The sequence below is a fragment of the Scyliorhinus torazame genome, chromosome 1 (genome assembly GCF_047496885.1).
Source record: "Scyliorhinus torazame isolate Kashiwa2021f chromosome 1, sScyTor2.1, whole genome shotgun sequence".
Lineage (NCBI taxonomy): Eukaryota > Metazoa > Chordata > Chondrichthyes > Carcharhiniformes > Scyliorhinidae > Scyliorhinus > Scyliorhinus torazame.
This window is the reverse complement of record NC_092707.1, coordinates 19,192,408-19,205,894: the sequence shown is the minus strand read 5'-3', so window position 1 is coordinate 19,205,894 and position 13,487 is coordinate 19,192,408. Positions and strand designations below refer to the sequence as shown.

The 13,487-nt window shown below is 48.3% G+C and overlaps 1 protein-coding gene across 5 annotated transcripts in view; it reads right to left on the bottom strand.

Annotated features, from left to right (window-relative positions):
• cltcl1 (clathrin, heavy chain-like 1) overlaps positions 1-4,121 on the bottom strand; it is an 83,918-nt gene extending 79,797 nt beyond the window's left edge. For all 5 annotated transcript variants that reach the window (XR_011934385.1, XM_072473316.1, XM_072473451.1 and 2 more), the window contains exon 1: positions 3,946-4,121. Coding sequence is in view for 4 of the 5 variants with exons in the window: in XM_072473316.1 (XP_072329417.1) it covers positions 3,946-3,987 (42 nt within the window). In the remaining variant the exon portion in view is untranslated. The remainder of the gene's footprint in view (positions 1-3,945) is intronic.
• Between the last annotated feature and the right edge of the window lie 9,366 nt (positions 4,122-13,487).

The following is a 13,487-nucleotide window of genomic DNA, read 5'->3' as shown; positions in this document are numbered from 1 at the left end:
ATACCAGCTAGAATTTAAACAAAATCTAGTCAGCATGAACTTTATTTGGCAAATATATGATCCAAAGGAGCAAAAGGTGGAAAATAATCCAAACTTCTGGACAGCTGTAGCAATGCTAAAACTGACTCATGATGCTGTGCTTCTGCAGAGTTCAATATGCTCGCTTTATTTGCACAAGGACCAAGTCTGAATTCTTGTTCAAAAGATTAATTTTAGTAACCTTGTACTGTAAGTAGTCTTCTCCCCAGAGAGTCTATATATTTGCAGTTTTATTTCTGCTGTTCTCATTGCTGGGATTTGGTACATCCAATTTTAACAAAAACTCAGACCAATCTCCTCCCTCAGAAGCTCCATAAAGGACAGGTGGCATTGAGCAAATAACTTTGATCAATACCTGTAAACATGGAGGGTCCAATCATTGCGAAGGCCCACAAGGTTTCATACAGGGATGATTTTATAACTGCAATTTGTAAATAGTCTCATGGGATGTTGGCCAGCAATACGCATCCCATGAAAAACGAACTCAAAAGAATTGTAATATCATAATGTCAGTAATGGCCGAGTGGTGAGGGAACACAATATCTTATGGACACCTGTTCCACCATTAAACGGTCTTTAAATTTGACTAGCTGTGATTCACAGCTTGCCCAGATATAAATTCAGGAGGTGTTAAAATCAGTCAGAAATATCCAATCTTGAATTAGCAGCTGCTATGGGTGACAACCAAAAATTCAATAATGCATTAGATAACGCATGCAAACCCAGTTCCTTAATGCTGCAGAATATTTCACATGGTCACTTAACAAGTTAGCCTTGCCTTCACTGGTAAAATTACTGAATTTACAACTTTTGAAGTCAACATTTTAGAAGTGAATGCTGAAAATTCCTATTTTCATCCCAACCCAGTAGCACTCAGTGCCAATACCACAGTGCTTCTGGAGGAGCAGAAAATCCTACAAACAAATATTGGAGAGGCTGAAGCCATTGTTCATGATCACCATGCAACTTCATTCTGTACCAGCTCTAATCACTCTCCCCGACAGCAATTCAAGATTAAACTAGTCTGTTTTCGGTGTCATTTTTGACCCCAAAATAAGCCATGTATTAAAAACCACCCAATTCCTATTATCTGCCCATCCGCTGCCAAAATCCTTATCCATGTCTTCCATTACCTCAAAACTCAACTATTTCAATGCACTTCTGGCTCTAATCCACATTCTACCCTACCTGTCACCCAAAATTTGATGCCCATGTCTTAAAATTGCACCAAATCTTGTTCCGGTCCAACTTTGGCTTCTGGTCAGGCAATCAAGCATGATTTCCCTTTTGTAAATCCATGCTGACTACACCACTGCTTTCCAAATGCAGAGCTATGAAATCCTTGATAATGGACACCAGCAAACACCCCTACTACAAATATTAGGTTCACTGGTCTATAGTTCTCGACTCCCCTTTTTGAATGGTGGGCTTCTATTAGCTACCCTCTAAACTGTAGGAACCATCCCAGAGTCCAAAGAATTTTGGAAAATGGCTACCAATAGATCTACGATTTCTAGGGCCACTTTATTTTGTAAGTACTCTGGGATGAAGGTTCAGGTCCAGGAGATTGGTCAGTCTTCAATCCCATTAATTTTCCCGAAACTATTTACCAATACTAGTTTCCTTCAGCTCCCCACTAACTGGAGTTTAAAGTACGAATTTTAGTTCCTCGCCCATTTCTTTGTCCCGTTTCGACTGCAAGTTGGTCAATTATCTGAACCACTGGGTATTGCTCACAATCCAAAAACCAGAACCGTACAATTAGGCTTATTGTACTTGCAGAATCTATTTTGCCTCAGTTCAACCCAAGCTAAACTTTGCAAGTAAATAGCAATACTCAAATGTAATGAGACAACATAGACTATACATTTTCAATACCCAAGGAAACTCCATGGGCAAGTTTAGAAGCATAACAAAAAAAATTGTGCATCATTTGTGCACCCTCTACCCCAGAGGGTTGTGGATGCTGGAGATTTGTGGTAAGTATTGTTCTGCATACAGTTGACACATCATTCTATACATGAAAAAATATAGGGCATACATAAATACACAAACAGGTGAAGCATCCAGGAGTGCAGTACCACTCAAGCAAAGCTGTGTGAAGAGATTATATCACTCTGCAGCCATGATCATATTGAAGACCAGGGTAGGTAAAATGATTATTATTTTTTTTAATGACGGGTGCATTTTGTAGTGCCCTCATTGGTGATTTTGCAATAGGGTTATTTAAAGTGTGCTTCTTCCCCCCCCCCCCCCCCCCCCCCCGACTGCCCAAGGGTCTATTCTGAAAGTTAGTTAGGGTCACAAGACATCAGAGTCAGCCTCATTTGACAGTGCCCATTATGGATGCGCCAGGCATCAAGTACCTATTCATTCTACCATGAGGGGTGGAAGGTGGGGTTACTGGGACCAGGTGGAGGTGTGGGCTCTCTCCAAGAGCCAGGTCAGACTCAATAGGCTGAATGTCATCCTTCTGCACTGTAAATTCTATGATTAGAGTGAAGCACACAACAATCAGTGGGTTGGACAACGAGCAAAGGAAGGCTCAACCAAACACAACTTCGAGCGGTTCAATTGCCATTTGTTCCACTTCACTGAACAGCAAGGGGTTCTGACAGACAGTCAAAAAAGTTCGATCATCTTGCAAGCCACCGATCAATAGCCATTGCGACAAATATGGTCCTACTCATGCGGGCGGGAAGAGATGTCCGGGGAGTTCCGAAAGCAATCCCAATTTTGGAAGTGTACTGACTGCCCAATAACAACATTGTAAACAAGAACAAACATCTCAAAGTGCGATGGATACCGCCTTATAGTGGCAGCTTACAAGGGCTGCAAAGTAGGTATTTTGAGGGACGGTCATAACAAGAAACTCTTGGAACTTTTATGCAAAAAGACATTTCAAATCGAGCACATTTTAATCCCGGACCGATTGCTCTCTTATACACCGCACGATGCAGCTTCACCAGGGGGGGGGCTTTATGTCGCAGTTGGGATGGGGGGGGGGGGGGGGAAAGAGAGAGAGAAAGAGAATACAGAAACAAATAGATAAACGGAGCGTAAATCTCCACATCACACACACACACGAGAAGGGCCCAATCGCTGCAGAAAGAGCTGATTTATTAATTCAGAGACTTCAGAACCGGGAGAGAGAAATCTGTGCCATTTAAAATAAAGACAGCTACCCAACCGACTGCCCGCTCATTCTGGTGGGTGCAATAGTGGATAGATTAAAGGATAGAAGCTGTGCTGTTCAAACCAAGCCAGCTCGCCCACAGTAAACCAGCTCAAAGCCAGCAGCGCCTGTCTCCCCCCCACTGCAGTGGGTGGAGGAGCCAGTCTGGAGAGGAGACAGATGGAGAGGGAGCAGAGATTGCACATCCCGATGGGAAGGAGGCGGCGCTTTTATTCCATTCATTCATTTCGGGGGGGGGGGGGGGGGGGGGTGGGGGAGGAGAAGAGAAAGGGAATTGGAGAGGGTGGAAAAGGGAACCGGTGTCGATGCCATAAAAGGAGCTGTTTTTCCCACTCAATCCAGCCCCCTCCCTCCCGAGTGGGTGGGTGTCCCCATTCGCGGTGCAGTGCGGTGGTCCCCGGCCTCCCCGCACCGCCAGTCAATTACTCCCACCCCAAATGGTGAGGCAACCCCTGGCCAAACAGCCCCACCCCAAAAGAGGATGGGAATGGGGGGGGGGTAAGGCCCCCTCCCCAATTAGAACCGACCGCCTTCATGCGAGGGTCACATCAACCAAAGCACATCCCAGGCTTATTTTTTAGGCCCCCCCCCCACTCCCAGCCCCAGGCTTTTCCCACCACTAGGCCGCGGTTGCCTAACAACCGGGTACGGGGGCTTCTCCCCATATTTTTTTTACCCCCCCCTCCGTTCAAATTATTAATTTTCCTCACCTGCAGGTGCTCCTGGAAGCGGATGGGGAGGATCTGAGCCATGTTGTGTTTGCAGTCGGCGCGGTCACACACACAGGGAATGAAAAGCTGACGAGTGCGGGGATGGCTCTGCCTCAGGCCCCCTGCCCTCACTCCTCCCGGCCTCAGCTGCTCGAGCGATCTGCGCCTGCGCTCCTCACCCACTCTTTCCCCGCCCCTCGCACGTCACTTATATTGACGGACGGCTGGGGCGACCAATCGCCGCGCCGCCCGCTCGCGGCCGGGCCCGCCCCCCTTCACCGCCGGGCCCCGCCCCCGCCAGCCGCCGGGCCGCGCCCCCCTCCACCTGCTTGCCTTCTGTCCCCCGCCACTCGCCGCTCCCATTGACTGACGGCTCGGGCCCACCTATCCTCCTCCCCTCCTTCCTCCTGCTCCCTGTCGCCCCGCCCCCTCCTCAACGTCAGCCATTTTGACCGACACCCGGTTCCCCCCAATCGCCCGCCTCCTCCTGTTCCAGATCCCGCCCCCTCATTACCATCATTACCATCGCGGACCAATCGTCGCCCAGAGAAGGCGGGACCACCACGAATGTCAATCACGTGGCACGGCTGGCCTGCGCGCTTCCCTCCTGGGCCTGCTGCCTCCGCCGGCCTTATATAGTTCCCCACACAGATCAGAGGTTTATTTGAGAAAGGACGACATTCTTTCGCCATCCAGACAGGAGGTTTATATATTTTCGATGTCTACGATTTTTCATGGATCTTTTTTTAACTCCAAGTTGTTCTAGTTGCTTATATTATTTACATGTTTGTGTCCTTCCGCCTGCAGCAGACTGCTACATCATGTCATGTGACAATGGGGCTCCCTGCACATTTCTCATCCCAGGATGATACAGCAGGATTTTTACTTAAAGTTGCAGTGTCAGTGCTGCTGAGTTAATTATGCAATCTTAAACTCCCGTCCATATAAAGTGAGACGTGCATTTAGTGTAAACAGCAATTTAAAAAAATAATAAATCCTGAATCCCTACAGTGCAGACCATTCAAATCTGCACCCACCCTCCCAAAGAGCACCCTACCACTCCCAACCCTATCCCCTTAACCCCAGGCATTTTCAAAGCGGGGGCTGCAACCCGCGGGTGGGGGTCGCGACCCGTGGGTGGTTGTCGGGAGGGTCGCGAAACCAGCCATCACTCCCGATCGTGGGAATTCACGGCCAACAACCGCAACAGCCGGATTTTAATGCCGGCTACGAGCGGCTTTAAAAATGGCAGCCGCGACCAGCTAAAAAATGCGGGCGCACTGCGCCTGCGTGCCCGTTCATCAGTGCGCATGCAGCTCTGGAGTGTTGGGACCTGAACCTGGGGTCAAAGTGCGATTGCGCCGTGCCGGCAACTGACTGTGGTGATCACCGATGATGAACAAGGCTATGATCTTGATCTGTTTTACATCCCTAAACTTAGCTCAAAGGATCTGGAGAGAGTATATATTCCTCATGGTTTAATCATGGACAGAACTAAACGTTTGGCAAGGGATATAATGAAAGCCATGGGAAATCGTCACATTGTTGCCCTCTGTGTACTGAAGGGTGGTTATAAGTTTTTTGCTGACCTTTTAATGAAATGAAAATTGCTTATTGTCACGAGTAGGCTTCAATGAAGTTACTGTGAAAAGCCCCTAGTCGCCACATTCCGGCGCCTGTTCAGGGAGGCTGGTACGGGAATTGAACCGTGCTGCTGGCCTGCCTTGGTCTGCTTTAAAAGCCAGCGATTTAGCCCAATGAGCTAAACCAGCCCCTTTTAGACGACATTAAAGCATTGAATCGAAACAGTGACCAGTCAATCCCAATGACGGTGGACGTCATCCGCTTGAAGAGTTATTGTAATGATCTGAGCTACTCAGAGTTTACAAACTGAGGTACGAAATCCACGTTTTCCTCCTCGAGAAATTGTCCCCTCTGGCTGATTTGTTTGTTGATGAAACTTGGATGCTGACAATGTCTTACCTTGCAGACATCTTTTCAATTCTAAATGAACTGAACATCAAATTGCAAGGGAAGGATGATGATTACTTTTGGCACTGTGAAGAAATCGAAGCTTTCCAAAAGTCATTAAGAGTTTGGCAATTGCGAGTGCAAAGTCAAAATTGCTACATGCTCCCCACACTGCTACGACACATTTTAGTAATTGAGTACAGCCAATTAAATTGGTATTCTGATGCTGAACGTGGTATTCTGATGCAGCCACGTGTCAGAGCCACCTGGACGTTGTAGCGGTGCTCCTGAGCATGGCCCAGTCACAGCAGGCCATTGCTGGGAATGTTGACAGCATTGTCCAGGCACTGGCCAACGTGACGCAGACACAGAGGGAGGTGGCCCAGTCCCAGAGAAAGATGGCGCAGTCACTGACTGATGTGACACTGGCCCAGAAGGTGGTAGCACAGTCAATAGGTGATGTTGCGCCGTCCATTCCCTGTGCTCCATGTCAGCTAGCAGGCAGACCCTGGTCAAGACCGCAGCGAACCTCCAGGACTGGCAGCGGCAAGTGGCAGGGGAGCCTCAGGGGTTAGCTCCGCTCGCAACACCGTCCCATGGAGTAGCCAGGGGACCATCTGGCATCCCGAGGTGGGAAGAGGTGATGGGGCCCATGCTGGTGACTCCCGCATGGGAGGTGCTTGAACACTCCACCCACCCGCTCCTGTCCCTGGCGCATCACATGGGCAGTGAGCAGAACAGGGTGGCACGACGCCATTGGGACAGCCGAGCAGCAGCCAAGCCCATCCAGGCCCGGTTCATTGTCTTGACTCCTTCCCCTGAATGCTGTACATTCAACCAATGTTTATACTTTCTAGTGGCCTTCACTGCTCTACTAATAACAGTTGCATCCTTCCATTGACTAGACGCTTCAGGCAAGTATGTCACTTTTGTACCAACTTTTGGCAGTTGCCCTTTCGGAAAAATGGCCTGTTTTAATTCACCAGAAGTTTTGTATTCCTCCACAGAAACCCTGTCTATATCAGTTAATTGGTCCTCATAGTTCTGTAACACATGCGTACCAGATGACCCTGGTTCCTCGTCATGTCTGTCTGCTCTGTCTACATTTGAAAATTTGTAATCTGTACCCATTATCCTTGATGAATGGACCCTAACAGTTTGATTACCATGTTGCAAAATAATTGTTTTGCCATCTATGCCTATGATCTTCCCTGGGCCTTTCCATTCATTAGAATTGTCTCTCTTATAGTATACCATGTCTCCTTGCTGAAAAACGGCATCTGATGGTCGTACATTATATCTTAAAGCTCTGCGAATTCTTTCAGAGACTTCTGCTACCAAAAAAGCTTTTCTACTGCTATGTAATGCATTTAAATGTTCAGCAAAACCAGAGCTAATTGTAGTCCCCTCCCAAGCTGGAGGCTGGTCATCCAAAATGGACGGAATTTTAGGATTTCTACCAAACACTAATTGATAAGGACTATAGCCCCCAACCATCTGCAATGAATTTTTTGCATGTACTGCCCATGCTAAAGCTGAATTTAACCTGCAATTTGGTCGATCTGCCAAAATTTTCCGAAGCATGTCATCAATGACAGCATGATTTCTTTCACAGACACCATTACTAAATGGGCTTTCTGCAGCCGTATTCATAACTCTGATATTCATGTTTTCACACATATCCCTAAACTCATCATTAGCAAATTCTCCCCCATTGTCCGTAAGGAATTTTGCCGGTGGACCCATTCCTGTCCCTATCCATTTTTCCACGATTTGATCCAGAATTACTCTCTTTTCTTTACTTTGTACAATCGTTGATTGACTAAATCCGGTTGCTAAATCTACAAAATGCAAAATAAATATATTATTTGCTTTATCCCAGATCTTAAGGTCCATGGCCATAATGTTGTTAAAATCCCTGGCCAAAGGTAGGGTTACTATCGGTCGTGCTGGTGTCCTTCTGTACTTCCTACAAACTTCACAGCGGTCACTAACCTGTTCTATCAGTTTAGTATAGTCGTCATCCCTTACCCCTGCATCCTTTAATAAATTTTTCAGCCTCCGAGGAGACGGATGTGCAAATTGCCTATGCAGTTTTAATACCACAAGCTTTTTATCAGCTAAAGTCCAATTTTCAACTGCCATTAACACATCCTTAAACACTCTACTTGAAAAATTATTTGTCAGTAATGGAATACAATAGTGTCCCGACTGTGTAAATTGTAAGTCCACCGTCTGTAGCCGCTTAAAATGGCTAACTCCCGATTAGAATGGCCAAACCCCGATTTAAAATGGCGAACGGAAGAGGCTGATGGGAAAATCAGCCAACAGGACTCAAACAGACAGCTGCAGGTAAAACAGTGTATTCGCCTCTGGGGAAGCCAGACCAAATCGATACCTGCAGCCATCAACATAACAACACCCCAACCATCTGCATATAAAGTAGCAATCCCGGGAACAATATGCTACAAATTAGTAACACAAAGCCGACCCAGACTTTTCGGCGCCAGCAGGAGTTGACACAAAGAGAGGTCAACGACCACCCCTCGATCAAGGAATCGCTCCAGCATTGGAGAATATCGAACCAAGTGATTGGGACCAAGTCCAATCACTTGGAACCAGGTACAAGGTCCGCCCCCAGAGGCGGGAAGCTCCTGGGGACTATAAGAATAGGGGCCAAGTTCAAATCGACCCTTCTTCTCCTCTCCGCACCCTTCGAGACCCTCTGCAACAGCCGCGAGAAACGTAAGTCTTACTCCAACGCTCGCTACGAGATAGGCACTCCTGACTATCGACCTGTACCAGCTTTGAATCCCGCAGGCTCAGAACCCATACGAAAGGCCATTTATTTCCCTGACCTGGTGGGCCATTTCCAAAGTTAAGTATTGGCCTGTAAGTTGTAGGAAGTAGCTTAGAAGTAGAATTAATGTATAAGCATTGATTACTGTATATAATAAATGTGCGTTGATGTAACTCTTACTAAGCGGTGTGTTGGATTATTGATCATTACTCGGACTTGAACCACGTGGCGGTATCAGAAAGATACCTGGCGACTCAAAAGTAAAGGTGATAGAACAAGAACAATTAAACTAAGGCTAAAACGAGCAACATTTTGGCGACTCCGCCGGGACCCGATCTAGAAGTGGAAAACCACTCCGGGAGAACCCAAGAAATTTGAATTAGAAACCCAATTGGAAACAGAAAACCCCAAGTGTTCAAGCAGTTCTGATCAATAGTCATAATTCGGAAGTGTGTGTATGCATGCGTAACTAACAGGGCTCTCAGGTAAAACTGATAGATTTTTGTTGCGTCAAAACTGTCGGAAGTCTGTATTTGCGGAAAATAGCGAAAGCCGTACCCGCATTTCCAACACCGCCTTAGCCCCCTGTTCCAAATTTAGAAGAAGCAGTCGGATAGGAAAGATGGCCATGCAGGCAATGCAGCGCCTCATGAACCCTGAGGAATTTGCGGTCGCAGCGACCAGCAGCAGTAGAGTGGGACAGTGTCCCATTTGGCAGGAGGAAATCCGAAAATATCTCAAGGGGAAAGGATGGCCCCTGTGGAATGATTTCTGCGATAATGAGGAAACAGGTCCAGGAAGTATAGGGCATACTTGATGGGAGAACCTGAGCGAGATACACAAAAAGAGCTTGGGAAAAGCTCGCAAGCCGATGGCAATCGTGTCCTGTTTGGCACAATTGCGAGGCACAGAGGAGGTCGTCGAGACGCTCCGCAAAGAAGTTGAGAGCATACATCGGATGAGTAAGGTCGATGTAAGCGAGGTAGAAAAAGAGAATTTAGAATTAAGGAGGAAACTGGCAGCAAAAGATGAAGAGGTGGCTGACGCCAAACGGGCTCACCAGTCTTGTCTGGCACATTTAAGCAGTTTCCAGTCGCAATATGAAAAGGCCTATCAGGACACGCAACGTGCAGTCCTGGTAAGAGAAGAGACAGAAAAACAGATAGAAGCGTTACAGAGACAGTGTAGCGATCTAAATCGCTGGCTTTGAAAGCAGACCTAGGCAGGCCAGCAGCACGGTTCAATTCCCGTAACAGCCTCCCCGAACAGGCGCCGGAATGTGGCGACTAGGGGCTTTTCACAGTAACTTAATTTGAAGCCTACTTGTGACAATAAGCGATTTTCATTTTCATTTCATTTCATTAAGAGCACTCCACGCTGCCACCACAGAACAAAGACAGAGCACCTTAGATCACGCAAAGTGCCGGAAGCAGATTGCAGAGTTGCAATCACTGCTTTCTGTTCAGAAAGGATTTCAGGAAACCTTTGGGGAAAAGTTAGACCAGGAAGACAGCCCTGATTGGGAAGAGTTACAAGAAACAGCGCAGAGATATGTTCAGGGAACATGTGCGCAGGGAAAGACCCAAAAGAGAAAAGCACCTCAATCCCCCACACAGCAGGTAATTCAGGCTCCAATTAACCCTGTAACCACCCACCGCACAGCCACACCGGACGATGCGGAATATCTATATTCCACGCACAACAGTGACCCAATTACGGGACGCGTGCGAGAAGATCACACCGTTCCTCCCCGCCTCAGACCCCCACCATTTCTTTGCCACAGTTAGATGTCAGGCGCACATGTACGTCCTGGACGAGAGAGAGCATGTAAAGCTCATGGTTTTAAGTTTAGACCCGTCGGTAGCAGCAGCCCTTCCTGACCCACAGAATGTAGGAGGAGGCACCCTTGCAGAAATGCATACCGTGATTCTGGATGCGATCGGGTATAACCGGGGTGACCCCGTGGATGGCCTCAATAAATGTAGGCAGAAGAAATCTGAGCACCCCACAGCATTCGCTGGACACCTGTGGATTCACTTCGCAGCAGTCTTCGGAGACGTAGACCGTGCCCATTTGTCCCCAGACAACATGGCCAAATGCACCCTTATCTCCCATGCCACAGAGGCAGGACAGAAAGCCTGCGCGAGTTATGATCCCTCAGAGGAGGCCCATAACGAGAAGTGGGTGGTGAAAAGATTGTCCCGTGTTTGAGAGCACTCTGTTCAGAGTAAACCCACAGTTAAAAACACCGAGGAAAAGCAGGCTGCCGCAGACATGCAGGCAGTAAAAACCCAGCACAACCCCGCCTGGGTAAAAGAGGGAAAGAACAGCCCCCCACCCAAATCACTAGAGTGTTACAACTGCGGACAGTTGGGACATTTCGCAAAAGAGTGCAATGCCCCTAAAAAGCCACAGAGAGTCCAGCAGACGGGCACTCTGAGTAAGAAAAAGACAGAGCCCATTCATAGCGTTAGCGCTCGTTCGGATCAGACGGACTTGACCGGAACGGACTGACGGTGTACGGGCTCCCCCAGTTGGGTCTGCGACACCCTTTGGGATAGGTCAGGACGACCCGTAGTCGCAGCGAAAATTCGGGGACAGCCTATCGAATTTCTTTGGGACACAGAAGGGTCCCGCACCACCATAAATTCCTCCACCCTATTTCAAAAAGACACGTGGCCCACTACAGCCACCATCACCCTCAGCGGTTTTACAGGCCACTCACAGCAGGGACACATCACCGCCCCTGTACCCATTCAAATTGGTAACATTACCACCAAACACCCCGTGGTTTTAGTAGACCTGCCCCACACAGCAGAACACATTCTGGGAATTGATGAAATCAATTATCACAACTTATCATTCGATCCAGTCAACCAGTGTGTCTGGAAGATGGCGAAATCCGCAAGAGCCCCCGCAACGCTCAACATAGGCGAATATATGAACAAAATTAGCGCCATAGGCGAATTTTGGTTCAACCCGACCACGCTTAGTACGGACAAGCAGGTTAGAGCAGTTCTGCAAAAGAACAGGGCAGCATCCGTGACCCACAAGCACGACAGTGGACGGATGACTGGCTCCGTACAAATAACAGGACCTGACCCTAGACCCCAAAAGCAGTACGGATTTCCCCTAGAGGCAGAGGGAGAAATCCTAAAAGTAATAGAGAGCTTATAAGAGCAGGGCGTACTTAGATCAGTAGCCTCCACTAATAATGCCCAGATTTGGCCAGTGAGAAAGCCCGATGGATCATGGCGACTGACCATTGATTATCGGGAGCTCAACAAAGTCACCCCCGCAGCAGCCCCCACCGTAGCAACAAGTCCCGAGACCATGCTCAAGAAGGGACTCAATTCCCGCTACTTCACGGTTTTGGACATCAGTAATGGATTCTGGTCCATTCCATTGGCAAAGGCGTGCCAGTACAAATTTGCCTTCACCTTCAAAGGACAGCAGTACACGTGGACATCTCTTCCAGAAGGATTCCACAACTCCCCCTCCATTTTCCACCGACAGCTGGCAAATGGATTAGCAAAATTTTCTCGCCCCGAATGTCTGGTCCAGTATGTGGACGACCTACTACTGCAGACAGACACCAAGGCAGAGCACATCGAGCTTCTGTCCAAACTCCTGGAACTATTACATTCAATTGGTTGTAAAGTCAACCCCAAAGAGGCCCAGATTTTGGAAGAAAAAGTGGTATATTTGGGAACAATTATCACGCACGGTAAACGCGAGATCGAGCAGAAAAAAATTGACTCGATTGCTAAATTGCCCCTTCCCCAGAACGTTTCAGCCCTCCGGTCGTTTTTAGGACTGGTTGGCTACTGCCGAAACCACATGGACGGTTTCGCCAGCAAGGCAGCACCCCTCTCAGACCTCCTAAAGAAAGGAGCCCCCTGGGAGTGGCTTCTGCAGCATACGGATGCTGTGGAATCATTAAAACAGGCGCTCATAGCCGCCCCCGCACTACAAGTTCCAGACCCGCTTTCCCCTTACGCAATAGAGGTAGCGACCACAGACCGCACCCTTTCAGCCGTGCTCCTCAAGGAACGGCATGACCAGTTAAGACCCGTGGCTTACGCCTCCCGACTTTTAGATGCTGTGGAGCAGGGATTTTCAGCCTGTGAGAGGCACCTGCTCGCAGTTTTCTGGGCAGTCCAGTACTTTTCATATAGTACCGGACTGAACCCCATCACAATTCTGACCGAACACATCCCCACCCAACTTTTACTGGACGGACGACTCAAGGACGGTACAGTAAGCCAGATTAGAGCAGCCAGATGGACCCTTCTCTTGCAGGGACGGGACATCACAGTAAAAAGGACAAAGACACACACCTACTTAGCCGACAATTTACAGTACCCCGGAACCCCCCATGAATGTGAGATTATCTCGCCACACCACAACACAGGCCCCTTTATCGCTAAACCATCCCCCAGAAAGATAGGAAATTCATCTCAGAGCCCCCCGCACACGGACACGTGTGAGCCCATTAAGATTTATGTGGATGGATCTTCCACAGTCTTGGATGGGAAGCGCATAACAGGTTGCAGGATCTATGTCGAGGACGCGCAGGGACGCGCCCTCGAGGAAATATCGTTGAAACTACCCGGACACTTAGGCACGCGGGCAGCAGAGCTTGCGGCCATTGCGTACATAGTAGAACACCCAGATTCCTTCCCCAGCCCAGCAGACATATACTCGGACAGCCTCTATGTCTGTAACAGCCTCACGGAATTTCTGCCCCTGTGGGAAGCAAGAGGATTTG